The 22,214-nt window shown below is 56.8% G+C and overlaps 1 protein-coding gene across 1 annotated transcript in view; it reads left to right on the top strand.

Annotated features, from left to right (window-relative positions):
• UNC13A (unc-13 homolog A (C. elegans)) overlaps positions 1 to 22,214 on the top strand; it is a 62,504-nt gene that overhangs the window by 22,513 nt on the left and 17,777 nt on the right. Inside the window, exons 10-34 of the mRNA XM_012653994.1 lie at positions 1,127 to 1,618; positions 2,115 to 2,223; positions 4,605 to 4,651; positions 6,407 to 6,485; positions 6,649 to 6,654; positions 7,150 to 7,221; positions 7,485 to 7,704; positions 8,789 to 9,016; positions 9,828 to 9,969; positions 10,068 to 10,237; positions 10,657 to 10,772; positions 11,710 to 11,873; positions 12,245 to 12,395; positions 12,654 to 12,722; positions 13,041 to 13,130; positions 13,346 to 13,480; positions 14,983 to 15,116; positions 16,216 to 16,301; positions 16,495 to 16,621; positions 17,725 to 17,821; positions 18,186 to 18,329; positions 19,838 to 19,921; positions 20,738 to 20,815; positions 21,081 to 21,169; positions 21,637 to 21,789. Of these exons, the coding sequence (XP_012509448.1) occupies positions 1,127 to 1,618; positions 2,115 to 2,223; positions 4,605 to 4,651; positions 6,407 to 6,485; positions 6,649 to 6,654; positions 7,150 to 7,221; positions 7,485 to 7,704; positions 8,789 to 9,016; positions 9,828 to 9,969; positions 10,068 to 10,237; positions 10,657 to 10,772; positions 11,710 to 11,873; positions 12,245 to 12,395; positions 12,654 to 12,722; positions 13,041 to 13,130; positions 13,346 to 13,480; positions 14,983 to 15,116; positions 16,216 to 16,301; positions 16,495 to 16,621; positions 17,725 to 17,821; positions 18,186 to 18,329; positions 19,838 to 19,921; positions 20,738 to 20,815; positions 21,081 to 21,169; positions 21,637 to 21,789 (3,282 nt within the window). The remainder of the gene's footprint in view (positions 1 to 1,126; positions 1,619 to 2,114; positions 2,224 to 4,604; positions 4,652 to 6,406; positions 6,486 to 6,648; positions 6,655 to 7,149; positions 7,222 to 7,484; positions 7,705 to 8,788; positions 9,017 to 9,827; positions 9,970 to 10,067; positions 10,238 to 10,656; positions 10,773 to 11,709; positions 11,874 to 12,244; positions 12,396 to 12,653; positions 12,723 to 13,040; positions 13,131 to 13,345; positions 13,481 to 14,982; positions 15,117 to 16,215; positions 16,302 to 16,494; positions 16,622 to 17,724; positions 17,822 to 18,185; positions 18,330 to 19,837; positions 19,922 to 20,737; positions 20,816 to 21,080; positions 21,170 to 21,636; positions 21,790 to 22,214) is intronic.

Below are 22,214 nucleotides of genomic sequence, written 5' to 3' on the forward strand. Positions count from 1 at the left end.
CCAGCGAACAGGGCTGGAGGGGGAAACCCTCGTTTGAAATTCCTACAGAACCCCTGGGGCTGGCTAGGGAAGGGGGTCCCGGGGACTGAGAGCATAGGCGGTGTATGATCAGGGGATGCTAACGTTTGCTGAGCGACTGGATGGATAGTTAGAAGAGAGCTGAGTGGTGGCCCCACGTCCTCCCGTCTGCCTTTGGGCAGAGAGGGCTATTTCTTCCCGGTCACGTTGCACACGATTCAGGGTAGAAATAAGGAGCATATAATGGGGGCCTGACCTGGCCAGAGGTGGCGGCCATTCACCCAAGGAAGTGATGTTTCCATGGGTTCCCAAGGATGAGTAGGAGTTTGCCAGATGAAACAGACAAGGGAGTGAGCAGAGCAGATGTGGAGGCCCCAGGGTGGGCACAAGTGTAGGATGTTGGAGGAACGGTGAGGAGGCCGGTGTGGCTGCCGTGGAGAGAAATCGTCGGGGGGGGGGAGTTGGAGGGTAGGGACCACATGGGGCTAGAATGGGTTTTATTCCAAGGCACTAGGGAGCCACAGCAGGATTGGAAGGCAGGGGAATGTGGTTGGATTTATGATTCTAAGGAGCCCCCCTGTGGCTTCCAAGGGAAGTGGGGACCGTTGAGAGCACCCAGCAGAGACAGAAGAGGCTGGACCAGGGTGGGGCCCAGGGTGCAGGGAAGTGAGTGCATTTCCCACACGCTTGTGAGGTGGAGGTGAGGGCGCCCACCACGGGGTCAGCTGCAGACGGCAGCTGAGGCCAGCAGAGGAGGATGGTGGCTGGAGGCATTCGGCAGTGGGAGGACCACGGAAAGCCCAGGTTGGAGTCGGGGACATTGAAAGCCAGGCGTGTCCACATTCAAGTTTCAAGAGCACTGGGTGTCCGGGGGGGCATGGCAAGTACGCCTATCCGGGTCCCCACGTCAGTGTATCTCTTGTCTGCCCTGCCCCCCACCGGACTGTAAATGCCACAAGAGCAGAATTTGTGTCTCTTGTTCACGGCTGTGTTTTCTGGCATCTAGAACAGGGCCGAGCGAATGCCTAGGTGATAGAACCTGTGCGGCGGGGCTTGGGCAGGTGGCCACTCGGTGCCCTGGCCCCTGAGCCCCGGCCTGTCCCCACAGCCCCACGGGCAGTAGCCACTATGCCTCCTCGGGGGAGCTGAGCCAGGGGAGCTCGCAGCTGAGCGAGGACTTCGACCCGGACGAGCAGAGCCTGCAGGGCTCGGAGTTGGAGGACGAGCGGGACGGGGACTCCTATCACTCGTGCCACAGCTCGGTCAGCTACCACAAAGACTCGCCGCGCTGGGACCAGGATGAGGAGGAGCTGGAGGAGGACTTGGAGGACTTCCTGGAGGAAGAGGAGCTGCCCGAGGACGAGGAGGAGCTCGAGGAGGAGGAGGAGGTGCCCGACGATGTGGGCAGCTATGCCCCGCGGGAGGAGGCGCTTGTGGCTGAGCCCAGAGACTTCAAGCGCGTCAGCCTCCCGCCAGCGGCGCCGGGGAAGGAGGACAAGGCCCCCATCCTGCCTGCTGAGGGCCCCAAGCCAGCCACGCCCGAGGAGGTGCCTGTCGCTGATCAGGCACCTGAGCCCGAGCCCGCCAAGGCTGAGGAGAGGTAACGGGAGGTGGCCGAGGGGTCAGAGGGCCTGCCACAGGTCACGCAGCCAGTGGGGCCGGATGGGGCCGGCGTGGACCCGGGCAGTTGCCGGGGCTGGAAGTTGTCACCGGGCCATGGGTTTATTGAAGGGATTGGAAGTGGCAGGGTGAATTGGGGAGGTCAAAGGCGGCTCAGTGGAGTCACGAAGGGCCGTTGGGGTGGCGACCTTAGGGGGTGCTGGGGTTGGAGCGCTCACAGGGCCTCAGGAGGGTCCTGTACAGACAGGATTACGCAGGGGCAGAGGGGCTGAGTGGTGACAGGCACCGCGAAGGTGTCAGGGAAGGGCCGAGGGGCACTGAGGGGGGCCAGAGGGGACACAGGTGGGTCCTAGTGTCTCTGAGGGGCCAGAGAGGCCCCGGGGGAGGAGGCGCACATCGCTTGGAGGGCAGAGGTCAAGGGAAGGTCAGAGTCATGGAGGGCTGGCCTTGGAGCCTCTTGGTGTTCCCTGCCTTAGTTTCAGGCCGCGAGAGGATGAAGAAGGCCAGGAGGGTCAGGACTCCATGTCCAGGGCCAAGGCCAACTGGCTGCGAGCCTTCAACAAGGTGCGGATGCAGCTGCAGGAGGTGAGCGAACGGGAGGGCCCCCCGCCCACAGCCACCTGGCCCCGCCCACAGCCACCTGGCCCCGCCCAGTGCTCCACCCATGCCTGGCTTGGCCACATCCACTGCTCCCACTCAGACACCCAGCATGGCCATGCCCAATGCCCCACCCACATTAGATTGGCCACACCCAACACTCCATCATGCCCCACCCACCTGCCCCTCCCAGGCCACGCCCACACACAGCTCATGCCTTCCCCGTGCCCAACCCACATCCAGCCTGGCCACGTCCAGTTTCTCACCCACACCCACAGTGGTCACCCCCCATGCCCCCAGCCCCACCCAGATTGGCCATGACCAACTCCATTCCCACACCGTGCCCATGCCCCACCCACCCACAGTCTGGTCACGCCCACGCCCTCCCACACCAGCCCAGTTACGCCAACTCCCAGTGCCTGGACACCACGCCTGGCCCGCCCACGCCATTCCCATACCCCTCCCACACGTGCGCTGACCATACCTACTCCCCACTCCCACCCAGGCCGATCACGTCTGCACATGCCCATGCCCCCATGCTCCCCGGCCCTGTCCACACTTAGCCCAAACCTGGTTGTGCCCATTTACCCACTGGCACCCCATCGTGCCTGAGCAACCCCCAGCTAGGTTCTCCCTTGGCTCCACCCACACCTGCCTGGCCCCGCAGTTATTGGATAGGGCATGTGAGATTGGGGAGGTAGGGTCAGGTAGACACAGTATGATAGTACCTCTCCCCATTCCTGGCCCAGCCCCTGCTAATATGACCTTTTCCACCTACAGCTTGGCCCCACCCATCTCCAGCCCAGCCTCCTCCCCCATGCCAGTCTGGACCTTCTAAGTGCAGAGTGGGCAGAGGCAGCCGGAGCTTGGAACTGAAATAAGGCTACAGCCATGTCAGGGGTCAATTTATAGTTAAGGATGAAAGTCAGGGTTAGAGCCGCAGTCAGGGATCAGAGGTCAGGGTTAGAATTGGTGTTAGGCAGAGGGGTTAGCACTTGGGGTCAAAATGGAGGTCATTGCCAGAGTTGGGGAACAGTCTGAGGTCAGGTCGGTGTGGGAGAAGGAATCAGGTGAAAAATAGAATTAACATCAGAATCAGGGTGACCACTGAGATGGACAGCAGAGTTGAGGCTATTCATTTATTCCTCAATTCATTCAGCTCACTCTGGGCTGGGGACAGAATAGTGTTGTTCCAGCTGAGGGTCTTGCTCTGTTGCCCAGGCTGGGGTGCCATGACACATCACAGCTCACTGCAGCCCTGAACTCCTGGGCTCCAGTGATCCTGCTCCCTCAGCCTCCCGAGTGCTGGGACTACAGGTGCCACCACCATGCCTGGCTCATTTTTTTTTTCATTTTTTTAGAGATAGGATCTTGCTATGTTGCCCAGACTGATCTTGAACTTCTGGGCTCAAGCGATCCTCCCACCTCAGCCTCCCAAGTCACTGGAATTACAGGCGTGAGCCACCACACCTGGCAGAATTTTATTTTTTGACTTAACAATATATTCATGTGGTTCTAAATTCAAAAGGTAGAAAAGCGTATGTGGAGAAAAGCCTGTTGAATGATTTTAAGTCAGCAGATTAAATGAAAAAAACACCAGCTACTGTTGGAACCATGTGACATGACAAGAAAAATAAACTGTAGAACTAGTGATATGACAAGAAAAATAAACATGGGCAAGATCTCTGGGTTTCATAGAAAAGGCATGAAACGAATCCAAGGCAATCAGGAACACTCCATGGAGAAGACGACACTTAAGGAGACATGACATCCAAAATATTTCAACAATATTTCAGAAGAGCGCTGCCCACCCCCATGACTCCCATGTTTACCCTTTAGGTGCAAGATGGAGGGGAGGTAGGGGGGTGCTGACCCTGCTCTATGCTGAGATCTGAGCAATAAATGGAGGCTAGTTGGGTCCACAAGGTGGGAGAACAACAAGCTAGGGGCATAGCTCAGGCAAAGGCCCTGCGGCATGCAAGCAGGTGAGCAAATGAGCCTGCAGAGAGTTTAGGGAATCACAAGATCTTCTAAGTGTTTGAATCAGAGAAATTGTAGGCACCAAGGATTCCAGGGCCATGAGTTCTTTCTGGAGATGATGCTAGATCCCCAGGTTTGATCAATGGGGGGAGGACCTCAAGGTCCACTGAGGTGAGTGACAGAGAGGACCTCCTCTCTCCTCCAGCCTATTTTACAAATGGACAAACTAAGGCCCAGAGAAGGCCAGGGAGCTCCGTAAGGACACACAGCCAGTACTAGGACCCAGACCTCTGACTCCTGGCCCAAAGGGAGTCAGAAGTGGGTATGGAGCCTGCCCTAGGGAGAGAGGGGGTGACCACACTGACCACGTATGTCTGTCTGTCCTGTAGGCCCGGGGAGAAGGAGAGATGTCCAAATCCCTGTGGTTCAAAGGCGGGTAAGTAACAGAACTGGGCTGGGAGGAGGTTTTGAACTCAGAGCCCAAGGCTGGTTTACACCCAAGCCTCAGACTACTGGAGGGTGGGGAGGAGTTCTGTGTAGACAAGGGACAGATTGACCATGGACAAAATAACGTGGCCACCCTCATAAGACACCTAACCACAGGCAGATGCCAAAGGCAATCATCTTTGAATTGATTCAAAGACACTGAATTCTCACAGCAAACCCAGGGCAAGGGTGGGGGGTGGGGGGCCCTGCTATCCCTATGTTACAGATGGAGAAACCGAGTCCACAGAGGTACATGCTTTGCTCAAGCCGCTCACAGAATTCAAGAGCATTTCCTGATAGAAATAAATGCAACATAAAGTAGAAACTATTTGCTGCACTCTATGTCTGCAAAATTTTGCTCCGATTCTATTTTTAAATGCCTCAGATTAATGCTGCAGTCGCTGGCTCTTTAACTAAGGACAGCTGTTTAGTCTTCAGTGGATCATGTGGTCCTATCCAACCTCCTAAGTCACTGATTTTCAGGGGTGTTGGATGGTGAGGTCAGTGCATGCACAAGGTATTTTAAAATTATGCCCATGGTTTAAAATAGCAGCCTGACAGTGATCTCCTTCCTTTGTACGTCCTCTGCAAACGGGCAGGGAGACGGCAGCTGGGACTCCCAAACACGTGAGCAGGTGCCCTGGTTGGAGAGCCCCGGGTGCGGGGCCTGAGAGGGGCGTTCCCGTGCTCGCGAGTTAGGAAGGAAGTGCTCTCAGGAGAAAGCGGGGAGGCAGGCGGCGTCAGGCAGGGGAAAGGTGTGGTCTAGAGGTCTCTAAGCTCCAGCCCATCCTGCGGAAAGCTCTGTAGCAGGAACAGCACCACAGGGCTTGTCTCTCAGTGGCCAATGGGAACCTTCTGGAGAGAAGCCACACCGAAGCCTCTGTGGGACGGCTGCACCTCTCAATAAAGGGGGTTTGGACGGTCACTACAGCATCTGCCACAGTGGCCATCTCAATTCACCAGCTGAGGCAAAGCCACCAAGAGGCAGCAACACAAACACAGTTTCCAATTCTCCCTTTTCTGTCCGCTTCGAAATCACTCCTCCCCACGCAGATTCGAAACATACGCTGTATTCCCAACGCTGAGCATAAAGAAAGGTTTCCTGCCTATTTCAGTCAAATGTTCATTCAAGGTGGGCAACTGCCTTATATCCCCATTTTCCAGATGGGAAGTCGAGGCGGGGGCCTTCATTTCCCAGGGCTGCTGTAACAAAGTACCACAGAGGGGTGGCTTAAAACAACATACATGTGCTCTCTGTCCATCCTGGAGGCGTTGGCAAGGCCACACGGCCCTGAAATCTGTAGGGGAGAAGACTTCTCTGCCTCTTCTCGCTCCTTTGGTTTGCTCAAAATTCTTGACCAACAAGGATCGGTTCGTAGGTGCATCATTCCGATCTCTGCCTCCGTCACCACAAGGCTGTCTTCTCTGGACGCATGTCTTCGTATAGGGACACCAGTCATATTGGATTAAGCGTCCACCTCACTCCAGTGCGACCTCTTCTTAACCAATTACATCTGCAACAACCCTACTTCCAAATAAGGTCACCGTCTGAGGTCACAGGGGTTAGGGCTTCAACATATCTGTTTTTGGGCCACAATTCAACTCTGAACACCTGTAGAGGCTGAGTGTCCTGCCCAGGCCTCTGGTGATGCCTGTGTGAGGAACTGGGTGGCCTGGACCCTTGAAGTCTCTGTGTATCTTGCAGCCCAGGAGGCGGTCTCATCATCATTGACAGCATGCCAGACATCCGCAAGAGGAAGCCTATCCCACTCGTCAGCGACCTGGTAGGCACCCATGTCCTTCAGTCCCCCAGCAGAGCAGGCCTGCTATAAGCAGTGTGCAACCTGTGCAACTGTCCATGGTGGACCTGGGGCTGGGGGCTGACTAGGCCTTCTGTGGGACTAATGTAGTCTGATTTCTACTCCACGTGCTGCATGGACACTTCAGGCCATGGTGAGTAGTGGTGACCTTGGCCCCTTGGGATGTCCTCTACAAACCCCCTCACTGGGATCTTCCAAACCAGCCCCCCGATTCATGGGTTCTGGGGGAATCTTTCAGTGTCCCCACTGTTCACGGGCAGGGAAGGGAGCATAAGACTCCCCACCTCTGAGCTACCTTGGTTCATGGTGAGGCTGGGTTTTGCTCTGTGGCTGGTGACCACGGCCAAGCATGGCTCCCAAGTCCTATATTGGGGGAGGGGTGTGAGTCTGGGGTGGGGCTGCTCACCTCCCAGGGTCGCCTCTAACCCAGAACCTCTGTCACTTCCTAATTCGTTGCTGGGTTTGCCCCTGCTGCCATCGTGACTGTTTCCAATTTGTTCCAATCTGTGGCGGGTGGCCCCAATTCATGGCTGGCCTTTCCCATCCGTGGCTGTAAATTCTTCTCCTGGCGACGATCCCCTGTGTGTCAACTTCTGTGACTCCCACCTCTGTGACCTTCCCTCCCCAGTCCCTCGTCCAGTCCAGGAAAGCGGGCATCACCTCAGCCTTGGCCTCCAGCACCTTGAACAACGAGGAGCTGGTGCGTGGGGCGCCTCCTTCCACCAGGTGGGGGTGGATTGGGCTGGGGTCTCCTGGGAGTGTCTGAGCCTCTGAGGATCCCCGGGAAGAGAGGGTGTGTGACGGACACTGGCATAAGGCAGCGAGGATTCCCTCGGGGTCGGGGAGGGGATGGGGACTTTACTGCGCCCAGCACTGGGTTGGGGCAGGGCAGGACAGGGTCAGCGCCCGCTTGCAGGCTAGGGCCACTGCTGCACCCCAGCCGGACCCCCAACTTCTCCGCAGAAAAACCACGTTTACAAGAAGACCCTGCAAGCCTTAATCTACCCCATCTCGTGCACGACGCCTCACAACTTCGAGGTGTGGACGGCGACGACGCCCACCTACTGCTACGAGTGCGAGGGGCTGCTGTGGGGCATCGCGCGGCAGGGCATGCGCTGCACCGAGTGCGGCGTCAAGTGCCACGAGAAGTGCCAGGACCTGCTCAACGCCGACTGCCTGCAGCGTGAGCGCCGCTGGAGTGGGGGCGGGGCGTCCCAGCGGGCCAGACCCGAGGGGCGCGTGAAGGGCAGGACACCCCGAGGTGGGGGAGGGACTAGGACGGGACATCATGAGAGGTGGGGCGCTGCCGGAAGGGAGGAGCAGGGCCGGTGGTGTCAAGGGTGGGGGGTCGAGGGGAGGGGAGAGGACGCGAGGGGTCAGAAGAGGGTGGGGAGAGGCTCAGGGACTAGCTGGACTGTGCAGAGGGAGGGCTTAATAAGAGGAGGCTCCCCTGGAGAAAATGGGTTAGCGAGGGGTAGCTCAGAGGAGGGAGTGGGCTCCAGAGAGGGAAGCGGCTCAGACTGGGAGGGGACCCTGAGAGAGGGGGCTTGGAAGAGGGTGGGGACTGAGGTTGGAAGCTGGTGGAGGAGCCAGATCAGAGAGGGGCGAGGACTCAGAGGGGGCGGGGATCAGAGAGGGGGCGGGGCTCCGAAAAGAAGCGAGGCTCAGTGCTCTACGGGGCTCGGGGCTCAGAGAAAGGGTGGGGCTTAGCGAGGGCGTGGCTCAGATAAGGGGCGGAGCTTTTTAGCGGCGGGCGTGGTTCAGAGAATGGGGCGTGGCTTAGCGACGGGCGGGGCTCAGAAAAGGGTGGAGCTCTGAGGGGCAGGGCTTTGGCGAGGGCGTGGCTATGAAGGGGCGGGGCTTAGCGGCGGCGGGTCTCTGGAAGGGGCGGGGCTCCGAGAAGGGGGTTAATGGGGGCGTGGTTCGGGGAGGGGCGGGGCTCTAAGAAGGGAGGAGCTCTGAGCAGAGCGGGGGCTTAGTGAGGGGCGTGGCTGCGAGGTGGGCGGGGCTTGATGGGGCGGGCTAGAAAGAGGGGCGGGGCTTTAGCGTGGGGCGTGACTCAGAGATGGGGCGTGGCTTAGCGGGGGCGTGGCGCAGAGAAGGGCGGGGCCCGGCAAGGGGTTGTGGCTTGGAGAGAGGGCACGGCTCAGAGAAGGGGCAGGGCTCAGACAACGGGCTGTTGCGAGGGGCGGGTCTCTGAGAAGGGGCGGGGCTCAGAGAAAGAGCAGGGTGCGTAGGGGACAGCGACGGCCGTGTGGCGCCCGCAGGTGCGGCGGAGAAGAGCTCCAAACATGGGGCGGAGGACCGGACGCAGAACATCATCATGGTGCTCAAGGACCGCATGAAGATCCGGGAGCGCAACAAGCCTGAGATCTTCGAGCTCATCCAGGAGATCTTTGCGGTCACCAAGAGCGCGCACACGCAGCAGATGAAGGCAGTGAAGCAGAGCGTGCTGGATGGCACGTCCAAGTGGTCGGCGAAGATCAGCATCACCGGTGAGGGGTGCGCCCTTCCCGGCCTCCCACGACCGGTCCCCTGGCTCCGTGTGTGCGTCCCTCTGCTGCGTGAACGTGAGCGCGCCCATGTCCGTCCCGCGTCTGCGTGTGCGTGCTCGTGTGGGCCCGCACGTGTGCCTCCAAACGCGTGTGCCAGACATTTTGTCTGGGCGCAACTTGTCTGTGCCCTGCAGCAGGAAGCCCCAGGAAGAGGAGTTGAGGGCACCTGGTTTACCTGGGAGGTGACCCCACAAAGCCCTGGTGAGGGATCGGGACGTTAGACAGAGGGGAGGAGCCCTGAAGGGGCGCCAACAAGCAAGCAATGATGTGGGCGCCTGGGACCATTAAGGGATGATATTGAGCGTGTAGTTCAGAGTGGTCCCACGCAGGGACTGGAGCACTTAGATTTCCCCATAAACAGACCCAAGGATGGGGATTTTAGGGTACATGGGCTATCTAGGCAGTAACCCTAAGAAGCCCCTGTGAGGGGTGAGGATGTGAGTCATGGAGGGAAGGCTCCCCGCAGGGGCGCTAATGGCAGATGATATCGTGGGCTACTGGGGCTCAGTCCCCCTGGGAGATCTCAGGGAGCTCATGGCCCTGGGCGAAGGGGCTGGGGCACCTTTCTGTCGTGTATCGCCTGACAGCTCCCTCCGTGTTAACTCTCTAGTGAGCCTGGCCTGCCTCGTGGTGGTTCTTGGGCCACATGGAAGGTGTCCCCAGTCAGCAGCTGGGAGCACATGGCAGTGACTGTTCTCAGACTGCCTTGCTCCTACAGTGCACGTCTGTGTTTGTCCTGTGTATCTTTCAGTGGTCTGTGCCCAGGGCTTGCAGGCAAAGGACAAGACGGGATCCAGTGACCCCTACGTCACAGTCCAGGTTGGGAAGACCAAGAAACGGACAAAAACCATCTACGGGAACCTCAACCCCGTGTGGGAGGAGAATTTCCACTTGTACGTGCCTGGCTGGGTGCCCAGCCCCATGAGGGCTCCCGAGGCGGGCCCTGTGCTGGCCTCCCTGCCCCCAGCCCCGACTCCTCTTCCCTCTGTAGCGAATGTCACAACTCCTCCGACCGCATCAAGGTGCGCGTCTGGGACGAGGATGATGACATCAAATCCCGCGTGAAACAGAGGTTCAAGAGGGAATCCGATGACTTCCTTGGCCAGACGATCATCGAGGTGCGGACGCTCAGTGGCGAGATGGACGTGTGGTACAACCTGGGTGAGAGGAGGGGGTTCTGGGGGGCTGGGCCTGTGGGGGGCATGGAGAACGGGGGCCCAGGGGTCCAGCCAGAGCCGGGAGCCCACCCAGAGGGGAGACACACATTCTCAGGAGGAGTTTGGTGGAGGAGACCAATCTGATGGGGGAAGCAAGGCCTGGGGGCTCATTCCAGGGGAGACACAGGACCTAGAGCTGCTAGTCTAAGGAGGCATACAGAAACCTAACCTGAGTGGAGAAGCAAGGCCTGGGATCCTAGTTTGATGGAATTCTAGTCTAACGGGGAGACACCAGCCAATCTAAAGAGAGACACCCAGGCCTTAGTTTCAGATTCCCAAGAGGGCTACAGATTCATGCATCATTAAAATAGCTCAAGGCTGTGCTGGGAAGTTCTGAAGTTGCCATCTCTGTCTGCCCTGCAGACAAGCGAACCGACAAGTCCGCCGTGTCAGGCGCCATCCGGCTACACATCAGTGTCGAGATCAAGGGCGAGGAGAAGGTGGCCCCGTACCACGTCCAGTACACCTGTCTGCATGAGGTGAGGCCCACTGCTCGGCCCTCCCACAGCACCTCCGATTGCCAGCTCCTCATCTCCAGGCCCTTCCTTTGTCCCAGCTCTACACACGCATGGTTGGGTTGTTTGTGTCTGGGTCTGTCTCTTCCAGCTGCCCAGGGGTTCCTGGAGAGAACTCCAGCCCCAGCATTTAGCTTCTTCAGTGAATGCTGGTGAATGAATGAATGATTGAACGGACAAATGAGTGAAGAGCAGATAAAAGGATGGATGGGGAGATGGGCGAGTGCATGGATGGATAGATACATGAGCTGCTGGGTAGATGCGTGAATAGGCGGATGATGGACGGGTGTGTTCTTGAGCTGTTAGAAGCATAGACGAGTGGATGGGTAAATTTTAGTGTAGTTGGACAGGTGATGGGTGGGTAGATAGGTAAAGATGGAGGACGGATGGATAGCTAACTTGATGGGCGGATAGATTGGTGGATAAATGGTTGAATGCATGGATAGATGAATAGATGCATCTGTCGTATGGACAGATTAAGTCATAGGTAGATATATGGGATGGATGGATGGATGGATGAGTAGCCGAATTATTAAAAAGAAGGATGAGTGTATGGGTGAAGTTTTGAGTAGTTGGATGGGGACAGATGTGTGGTGAGTGAATGGATGGGCGAGTGGATGGATGGACAGACATACACACGGATAGGTGTGTAGAGCTGTGGATAGACAGACGGAAGCATGTATGCATATGTGGTTGAATTACTGAAAGGATGGAGGAGTGGACAGGTGAAATTTTGGGTAGTTGGATGAGTGGCTGGGTGGATGAATGAAGCGTAGATGAATAAATTGATGAATGAGCAGACAGATGGATGACATAAGCTGCCTCAGACCCTGGGACCTCTCTCAAAGGATTGATGCTCCTTGCATTCTCCATGACAACGCCTTCTCCCCCTTGATGGCAGAATTTATTCCACTTTGTGACGGATGTGCAGAACAATGGGGTCGTGAAGATCCCCGATGCCAAGGGTGATGACGCCTGGAAGGTGTACTATGACGAGACAGCCCAGGAGATCGTGGACGAGTTTGCCATGCGCTACGGCGTTGAGTCCATCTACCAAGCCATGACGTGAGGCTGCAGGCTGGGGCAGACATAAGGGCGAGGTGCAGGACATGGGAGGGCGCCACCAAGTGGACACTGGCAGATCTGGAGTGGGAGGGAGCCAGGGAGGAAGCGGGCGTGGCGGGGGCTATGTGATTCCCCTGGAGATCAGGAGAAGGCCAGATGGAGCTGGAGTGACAGGGACCAGAGAGCCACAGTTAGAAGCTGGGATGAGGCAGCCCAGAGGGTTGGAAAGACAAAGACAGGAGACGCAGAGAGGCCCGGAGGACAGAATCAGACCGGGGCATGGCTTGGGGGGCGAAGGAGGCATTCCGGTGGGGAGCTCAGCCCGGCCTGGCGGGACCCCTGGCCCAACGCTTCCTGCTTCCTCTTGCCAGCCACTTTGCCTGCCTCTCCTCCAAGTACATGTGCCCCGGGGTGCCCGCCGTCATGAGCACTCTGCTCGCCAACATCAACGCCTACTATGCGCACACCACCGCCTCCACCAACGTGTCTGCCTCTGACCGCTTCGCTGCCTCCAACTTCGGGGTCAGTCCTAGGGGCTGGGTGCCCAATATGGACCTGATTTGCTCTGTGACTTTGGACTAGTCACTTCCCCTCTCTGAGCCTCCGTTTACCCCTCTGTAGAATGGAAACAAATATTATGAGGGTTCCGTGCAACGGTGGATTGGGTATACTTAGTGTACAGTCGGCGCTCAGCCAGTATGGCTGCTGCCACCATGAGCTACTTCACGGGACCGCCGTGTCCCGCCTTCACGCATCCTCCCTCCTCCCTTGCCTCCGCAGAAAGAGCGCTTCGTGAAACTCCTGGACCAGCTGCATAACTCCCTGCGGATCGACCTCTCCATGTACCGGGTAGGAAGCGCGTGCACGAGGATTCACTGGCCCCGTGCACTTGTGTGTGCCTGGAGGGGACAGCTGCCAGCAGGTGTGTGCATGGCATGTCCCATTTTGACACGTACAGTGTGTCCCTCTGACCGGTGCGCGCGTGTGTGAGTGCTGCCTGCCCAAATGCTGGGTGCGTCCAGGCGGAACCTCGGTTGCATCGAGGCGCTCTAATTGCCACCCCCAGCCCACCTCCGGAAACTTGGGAGCCTTTGTATCCCCCTAAAACAGTCTCCCATCCTCCCCCACCCTTCTTCCATGACCCACCTCTCTTCCTGCTTCCGACAGAACAACTTCCCAGCCAGCAGCCCGGAGAGACTCCAGGACCTCAAGTCCACCGTGGACCTTCTCACCAGCATCACCTTCTTTCGGATGAAGGTAGTAAAGGGCTCTCTCCTGTCAGCCCCCGCCAGGGAGGACTCAGGGCTCCCAGCTCCCAGAACAAGTACCACCCCCCCGGAAAGCAGCGCCCTTTCCCAGCAAGCTTCTGCCTTCGTGCTGCTCCACCTCCTGAACCCCAGAATGACTCATAGCCACCTCCTGGGTACCTGTTGTCCGAGCTGTGCCCACCCATGCCTGTCCCCTCCCTTCAGGTACAAGAGCTCCAGAGCCCGCCCCGAGCCAGCCAGGTGGTGAAGGACTGCGTGAAAGCCTGCCTCAATTCGACTTACGAGTACATCTTCAACAACTGTCATGAGCTGTACAGCCGGGAGTACCAGACGGACCCGGTGAGGACCCGGGACGGGGTGGGAGAGAACAGGGGACGCCGCCCGAACACTGACCCAAGCCCCAGCTCTGCCCCTTCCTGAGGGATCTTAGCCATTCTCCGCCTCCGTATCTTGCGGTCCTAAACCCCCATCTCGGGACTGGGGAGAAGATTTGTGAGACGCGAGCTTTAGACACGATACTGCAGGCACACAGCGATTACCTGGCTGCGTCGCCGAGGCTGGCGCATGACATTGTGCCTGGCATAGAATCACGGTGCAGCGAATGCTGAGTTGAATTGAATTTCTTGAATGGAATTCAGTTTTGGTCACTGCCGGAATTTCAGATCCTCCAACAAGTGCTTCTCTACACACACAATGTCCTGGGTTTGTGGATGAAGTTTCAAGGAGCTTATGGCCCATTATGGGAAAAAGACGTGCAGATTAGAAATTTACAACCAAGGGTGGTTCGTGCTGAGGTGGGGGTCTCCCTGCCCCAGCTCTGACGGGATGGAACCCATGAGCCTGGTTCAGCTCGGTGTCATTCCCTGGTGTTCCTCTGCACTCCATCCACTCGACCTGAAATCGGTCCCTCGTGCCTGGACTGGGTTGAGGTGAACTGCATGAAACTGGGTTGAGTTCTGTTCAACCATAATTAGTTCATTCCATTTATTTCTGTTCGGTCGATGTAAGTTAAAACTGTTCTTGATAAATTAGAGAGCAGAACTGAGCTCCTTCGAGTGGAGTTTAATTGGGTACAAACTCATTCTTTCCCATTCGGTCAAGTTATTCTCAACGGGGTTAAATCAGCTTGAGTTAAGATGCGCCGGGCGTTGGATTGGGTGCAGCTGATTTCGATTCGTCAGGTTGAATTAGGCTGATTTCAGTTCGTTCCACTCATTTCCGTTGATTAACTGAAGTTGGGTCGAATCGACCTGCGCATGTTGGGTTGGGTTTGGACGCACAGAGTCATGTCGGGTTGATTTGCGTTGAGTTAGATCCAATCGGGTTGGGTTGGGTTGGGTCGAGTTCAAGTCAACGTATTTCCATTCTTTTGACCTGGGTTGATGCTGATCTTGGACGGGTTGATTAGGTTCAATCCAACTGAGTCCACTGAGTTTAATTCAATCAAGTTTAATTCCGCTCCACTCGGTGTGATTGGCCCACGTTCAGCTCCGCTGAGTTGACTCTGAGGAGAGCTGACTTCCGTTAAGCTGAGCGGGTCTGACGCGCACTCATCCTCGTTCCGTCTCGCTTAGTGCAGTTGGGTTTGTCCAACGGCGTGCAATTCCATTATTTCCATTCAGGTCTGTGAGTTGAGTCTGAAAGTCTTAAGCTTCGCCAAGGTTCGTTGACACGAGCTCTGTGTGGGGCAGGTCATGTGAGCTCGGTTCTTTTCCATGGCTTCCCATCCAAGCCACGTCCATGGTAGGGGCCCATTCTGCAGCGACATCCTGGCCCTCAGTGATGGACGGACGGGGCCACCAACCTCTGGGCCCCTTATAACCAACGTCTCCACTTTTCAGGCCAAGAAGGGGGAGGTGCCCCCAGAGGAGCAGGGCCCCAGCATCAAGAACCTCGACTTCTGGTCCAAGCTGATCACACTCATAGTGTCCATCATTGAGGAAGACAAGAATTCCTACACTCCTTGCCTCAACCAGTGGGTTGCGTGTCTGTGTGGTTAATTATCTGGGGGCCAGCTTGTGTGTGTGTGTGTGTGTGTGTGTGTGTGTGTGTACAACTTTGTGCCTTGTGTGTAAAAGTGATCATGTCTAATCACACATAAAACATGTATGTGGGGCAGTTTGGGGTCTGATTGTGCCTGTGTGAAATTCAGAAATGGGTGTAATTTGCGGACGTGAACAAAGTTGCGTGTATGCACACAGTCGCTGGTGTTGTCAGACATGTACTTCGTATGCATTGATTCGCATGAGTAACAATGTGTGCATATGTATATAAATTTGTACGTGTGTGTGTGTAGGTTCATAAACAACCATAGGTGGTGTTGCTCAAGTATTTACCGTGAGCTACTCTTAAGTGTTGTGCATTTAAGTTGTGTTATATCTGACATGTGTGGATGTATGTAATTTTGTCCCTATTGTGGTCAGTGGGTTTAATCATGTATATGTGTATAATTGTTGCGTGCATGTCGATATACAGTATTGTACAGATACATGTTGTGTATTGTGTAATTGTGCGTGAACGTGTGTGCAGTTTTCATTTGTGGATTTGTGCGTCTGTAGAATTTTCGTTTGCATTTAGTTGAATGAACTGTTGTGTGTTTTCCTCCCCGAGGTGAGCACGAGGGTGGCCCCTAACTTTGCAGCACTAACATCTCCTGATTGCTTAGATAGGGAGTTAAGATCAGGGATTTGGGTGGGTTGGAGGGTGGGGAGATGAGTGGATGGATGGGTTGGTGGAGGGAGGGGTGTGGCTAGAGGAATGGAGGGGTGGATCGGTGGATGAATGGGGGTGAAGGAGCGGATGGGCCGGTGGCGAGATGGAGTGACAGATGACAGGCGGGTGGGTGGATGAGCGGGTGAGTGAACGGGTGGGGGATGGGCGGCGGGGGGCGTGGCCGCGCTCAGAGAGAGACAGGGCCTCAGTGCGAATCACTCCGCAGGCCTACGGCTATGAGGGCACTTGACCCTAGATCCCTCCACCTGCCCTACATGCCCCTTTGGGGCAGGGGGGACAAAGTAGCCTTTGCCATCTGGCCTCCGTCTGCAAAGGCGTCACACTTCCATGACCTTTGCCAGGTTTCCCCAGGAGCTGAATGTGGGTAAAATCAGCGCCGAAGTGATGTGGAATCTGTTTGCCCAAGACATGAAATATGCCATGGAGGGTGAGTGCCCCGGCCCGTGTGTCCCCCGGCCTGGCTGCAGCAGGTGGCAGTGCCTCCGTGTGCCCTCCAAGGCTGCAGGTGCCCTGGACCCTCCTGTCTGAGTCAGAGAACACGATGGCCAGAGCAGGCAGCCTCCTCGCGGTGACAGGGCGTGGCAGACCCTCCCCGCTGACCTGCCCTCTCCCCGCGCCAGAGCACGACAAGCACCGCCTGTGCAAGAGCGCCGACTACATGAACCTGCACTTCAAGGTCAAGTGGCTCTACAACGAGTACGTGGCAGAACTTCCCGCCTTCAAGGACCGCGTGCCCGAGTACCCCGCGTAAGTCCCCAGGCCAAGCCCGGCCCAAGTGTGAGCTGTGACGCTGACAGCTGGGAGACCCAGAGAGGAGGGCTGACCTCCTCAGAGTTACCTGGGCACCGGGGTTACAGGCGGGGCTCAAACCCAGTGTCCTCTATTCTCAGCCATTGAACTGCGGGCCCACGGCCCAGAAAATTCGGAGTCATAACAGCAGCAGGAACCGTCCCTGGGCCTTTTCTCGTTTAATCCTTTTGATAATTCTATGAGATGAGGTGGGATTGTTATAATTCCCATTGTGTGGAAGAGAAAATGGAGAGTTGGCCAGGCGTGGTGGCTCACACCTGTAATCCCAGCACTCTGGGAGGCTGAGGTGGGAGGATCGCTTGAGGCCAGGAGGTCAAGACCAGCCTGAGCAACACAGCGAGACCCTGTCTCTACCAGAAATAGAAAAATTAGCCAGGCGTGGTGGCGCGTGCCTGTAGTCCCAGCTACTCAGGAGGCTGAGGCAGGAGGGTCACTTTAGCCCAGGAGTTGGAGGCTGCAGTGAGCTGTGACGATGCCACTGCACTCTAGCCCAGGCGACAGAGTGAGACCCTGTCTCAAAAACAAAAAACAACAACAAAAAAAGAAAATGGACAGTTAAAGATGCCAAATGCCTGACCGAGGCAACGTCCGTTAAGTGACGAGCCGGGACTTGAACCGGCGACGTCTGCCGCCCAGGCTCTGTGTTGGGGAATGGTACGGTGGCCACCAATTACTGAGGGCCTCCTGTGCACGGTGTCATTCACTGCTCCCAGCGGCACCGTGGCAGAGCGGGGCTGCTATCATGCAGGAAACGGGAGCTCTGAGAGTAAACCCACGGGCCCATGGGCCTTTTTTCTGAACCAGGATCCCATCACGTCTGGGCCCTGCTCGGTCAGTGGCCACTCAGTCCGTTTCACAGGCAGAGTAAACTGAGGCCCGGTGGGGGTGGTGAGCAGGGCAGTAGCCACACAGGGTCGCAGGGTGAGCTCCAGGTAGAGCAGGACCGGCCCCAGCAGCAGCCAGCAGGGGGTCGGAAGCAGGCAGCACGGAGGGAGAGAGGGACATGAGGCGGCAGGACCCCACTCCCGCTCCCGTTCCAGGTGGTTTGAACCCTTCGTCATACAGTGGCTGGATGAGAATGAGGAAGTGTCCCGGGATTTCCTGCATGGCGCCCTGGAGCGAGACAAGAAGGACGGGGTGAGAAGGCCGCCCCACAGCCACGCTCCCTCTGGGGTCCACTGGGATTCAATCAGGGGCAAAATGTGCCCTTGGGACAAAGCCAGTCTCTGCTAGGTGTCCGCCACTTTTGTCTTGCTCCCGGTTTGTGAAGTCTTTTGTGCATTCAACAACTACGGAATGCGAGTTCTTCAAGCCCAGCCCCTCCACCCACCCGTGCCTCTGCGTCCACCTCTAGAGGTTGGCTGTAGGTCAGCTTCACACTCTGTTTAGCCACCCCCGGGGCAGGTGGCCTCTGGCTCTCCCCGTGGACAGTGCGGAGGCGGGCTCCGGGCTTTGTCCGGGGCTGACCTCCTCCTCCCTCCTGGCCTCCTTCTGGCTGCAGTTCCAGCAGACCTCGGAGCACGCCCTGTTCTCCTGCTCTGTGGTGGATGTCTTCTCCCAACTCAACCAGAGCTTTGAGATCATCAAGAAACTCGAGTGCCCCGACCCCCAGATCGTGGGGCACTACATGAGGCGCTTTGCCAAGGTGCAGGGGTGTGGGTAGTGTTGCGGCTGGGGGCTGGGGTCAGGGTTGGGGCTGGGGTTAGGGTTGGGTAGTTGAGGTCACTGTTGGCTATAGGGTTAAGTTTGGGGTTGAGGTTGCGTGTTGAGGTTGGTGTTGGGTTTAAGGTCAGAGGTGGGGTTGGTGATATCACTGAGGTTGGGGTTGGTGAGGTCAGAGTTGGGGCTGGTGAGGTCATTGAAGTTGGAGTTGAAGTTGGGATTGGAGTTTGGGCTGAGGTTGAGTTTAGGGTTAGGGTTTGTGTTGAGGTTGGATTTGGACTGAGGTTGGGGTTGGGTTTGAGGTCAGAGTTGGGGCTGGTGAGGTCATTGATGTTGGAGTTGAAGTTGGGATTGGGGTTTGGGCTGAGGTTGAGTTTAGGGTTAGGGTTTGTGTTGAGGTTGGATTTGGACTGAGGTTGAGGTTGGGTTTGAGGTCAGAGTTGGGGTTGGTGAGGTCATTGAAGTTGGAGTTCAGGTTGGGGTTGAGGTTGGGCTTGGGGTTTGGGCTGAGGTTGGGTTTGAGGTCAGAGTTGGGGTTGGTGAGGTCATTGAAGTTGGAGTTCAGGTTGGGGTTGAGGTTGGGCTTGGGGTTTGGGCTGAGGTTGAGTTTAGGGTTAGTGTTGAGGTTGGATATGGACTGGGTTGAGGTTGGGGTTGGGGTTGAGGTCAGAGTTCGGGTTGGTGATGTCATTGAAGTTGGAGTTGAGTTTGGGGTTGAAGAGATTGGTGATTGAGGTCATAGTGGGGTTGGTGATGCCATTTGGTCGATGTCATTGAGGTTGAGGTTGAAGTTGGAATTTGGATTGAGGTTTCGCTTGAGGTTGGGGCTGGGGTTGAGGTTTAGGCCAAGGTTGAGTTTAGCGTTGGGGTTTGTGTTGAGGTTGGATTTGGACTGAGGTTGGGACTGAGGTTGGAGTTGAGGTTTGGGCTGGGGTCGGGGTTGATATTGGAGTTGAGGTCAGGGTTAGGACTGAGTTCGTAAGTGGGACGGGCAATGCCATTTGGTTAGAGTTGAGGTTGGAGTTTGGGGCTGAGGCTGGGGTTGGGTTTGGGGTTACTATTAGGGTTGGGTTTTGATTTGGGATTAAGGCTGGAGTGAATGCTGGGATTTATGTAGAATTTGAGTGGGCCTTGGGGTGAGTTTGGTGGTCAGGACCATTGCACGGGGGTTGAGGTCTAATTTGATTGGTGTCAGGCCGTGTTGATCTTCAGGATTACAGTAGGAATTGAGATTTGATTTGAGAGCAAGTCATACTTGTGGTACAGGCTGGGTTCATGTGATGAGAAAGAGCTGAGTCTGCAGAAAATAATCATCTTCGTCGGGTGGCGTCTGCCCAGCCCAGTGACCCATCACAGGTGCTAATAGGTTTGGGTCCATCCCTGATCTTACAAGTACCTCCTGATGGGACCTGGTGACCGGGGCCCGTCCTGGCCCCAGCCCCTCCTCTCACCCACCCTCTGCGTCTCCCCCACCCTCTGCGTCTCCCCCAGACCATCAGTAACGTGCTCCTCCAGTATGCAGACATCGTCTCCAAGGACTTCGCCTCCTACTGCTCCAAGGAGAAGGAGAAAGTGGTGACCTGCGGGGGCCCCTGTGCTGTCCAGCATCCCCACCGCCCAGCCCCACTCAGCATTCCCAGGGCTCCCTCTTCCCAGGGCTCTGGCACCAACTGTGCATGGTCTGACTGGTTGATTGTAGAGTATCGTGTGTGTTCGGATACGCTGGTTTGAGTGTGCGTGTCTGGGTGTGCGGGAGCTGAGTGCATGTGTCATTCTGTACTGTCTAGTTGTGTTGACTGGTGTACTGTGAGTGTGTGTGTGTGTGTGTGTGTGAGTCCAACTGTGCACTTCTGGGTGTGTGTGTCTCACACCATGCTTTGTCTGGCCGTGCGGAGTGGGTATGGTGTTTGTGTGTGTGTCCGTGTGTCTGACTGTGCGTGTCTGAGTCTGTGTGTCTTTGGGGGTGTCTCACTGTGCGTGTACACCTGGGGTGAGGGCATACACCTTCACGAGTCACCGACTGTCGCAAATGAAGCTTTCACGGTGTGTGTGAGTGTGCAAAGCTTTGGGCTGTGGAGAAGAGTGTGAAAGTATGACAAGGGCCCCCCTTCCTGCTACTCCCAGAGTTCCCAGACCCTCTCCCGAGCCCACCAGGCCCAGCATGGACTTTACTCGAGCCTACCTTTCCCCCCACAATCCCCAGAGACGCCCCCTACACAACACTCCCAGGAATCTGAGCCCAGATGTTGCTTTCCATGCTGAGGTGACCCTGTGGGACCCTGGCTTCCTCTAGACCCAGACCCTGAAACCGTCCTGAGGTCCCTGGCGCTGAGGGGGGAGGCTTTGGAGAGGGGGCCTGAGGCCTGACTGCCCCTCCCTTCCCGCCCCCAGCCCTGCATCCTGATGAACAACACGCAACAGCTGCGAGTTCAGCTAGAGAAAATGTTCGAGGCCATGGGAGGGAAGGAGGTGAGGCAGTGCCCAGACAGGGCTTGATGAGGGGCAGGGTCACCACCCCCCTCCGTGTCCCAGCTGGCCCCAGAGCTCAAACGCCACTAGGCCTGAGGATGAATCGCAGCCAGCCACTGCTTCACACCTAAGCTGGCGACTTAACTGTCTGTGCCTCGGTTTCCTCCCCAGCCCCTTGGGCTCCCTTTCCCAGGGTCAGATGAGAAAATGCCTAGTACACGTGGTGCTTAATTAACCTGGCCTGATGGCCTCGCCCCTCCCGCAGCTGGACGCTGAGGCCAGTGACATCCTGAAGGAGCTTCAGGTGAAACTCAATAACGTCTTGGACGAGCTCAGCCGAGTGTTTGCTACCAGGTGGGGGCATCTCTAGCCAGGGCTGGGGGCAGCGGGGAGGGAATAGCCCCCAGACCCCCAGCCTGGTGTGTCTGGAGACTCGACAGCTGTAGAGGCGCAGACTTCGGGCTCAGAGTTAAACAAAAGTTGAGTCCAGATCCTGGCTTCACTGCTTACTAGCTGTGTGGCCTTGGGTGAGTCACATAACTTCTCTGAGCCTTAGTTTACTCATCTGTAAACTGGGGATGATGATAATAACAGTACCCGAGTAGGACTGTGAGAATGAAATGAATGACACGGGTAACCATCCTAGCCCACTGCCCATTCTGCTGTTACCCTTCCTCACCCTTGCTCAGTTACGTGCCATGGCTCCCTGATGCTGGCGACATAAGCTCAGGGTCCACGGATCAGCACTGGTGGCCTCGTGCATCCCTTCCTCTGGGAGACAAGGAGAGTCTGGTCTGAGCCCCTCCCTTCTGTGCCCCCAGCTTCCAGCCACACATCGAGGAGTGTGTCAAACAGATGGGCGACATCCTTAGCCAGGTTAAGGGAACGGGAAACGTGCCAGCCAGCGCCTGCAGCAGCGTGGCCCAGGATGCCGACAACGTGTTGCAGCCCATCATGGACCTGCTGGACAGCAAGTGAGCTGGGCCGGGGGACTGGGCTGTCAGCAGGGAGCAGCCGGAGAGGGGCCAAAGAGACCCGAGGAAGGGCTGGCCTGGAGAGGGCGTTCAGGGCGCGTCTGCTGGGTGGTGGTTGGACAGTTTGGACGGATGAGTAGGTGGCGGCGGCATGGAGGGATGGAAGGATGGTGGGTAAACGGTCAGAAGGATTGTGGGTAAATATTCCTGTGGATGAGCGGATGGTGGTTGGACGGATGGATGACACGGGTGGCAGGTGGGTGGATGCGTGGATTAAGACAAATGCTTAGAGAGCTAAAGGGAGGGGGATGGATGGATGGTAAATATTTGGATGATAAATAAACGTTTGGATGGATGGATGGGTAGGATGAGAGGTAGATGTGCGGATGGATGGGTGGGTGGGCGAGTGCAAACGTTTGGATGGA

This window comes from Propithecus coquereli, unplaced genomic scaffold (genome assembly GCF_000956105.1).
Source record: "Propithecus coquereli isolate 6110/MARCELLA unplaced genomic scaffold, Pcoq_1.0 Scaffold438, whole genome shotgun sequence".
NCBI lineage: Eukaryota > Metazoa > Chordata > Mammalia > Primates > Indriidae > Propithecus > Propithecus coquereli.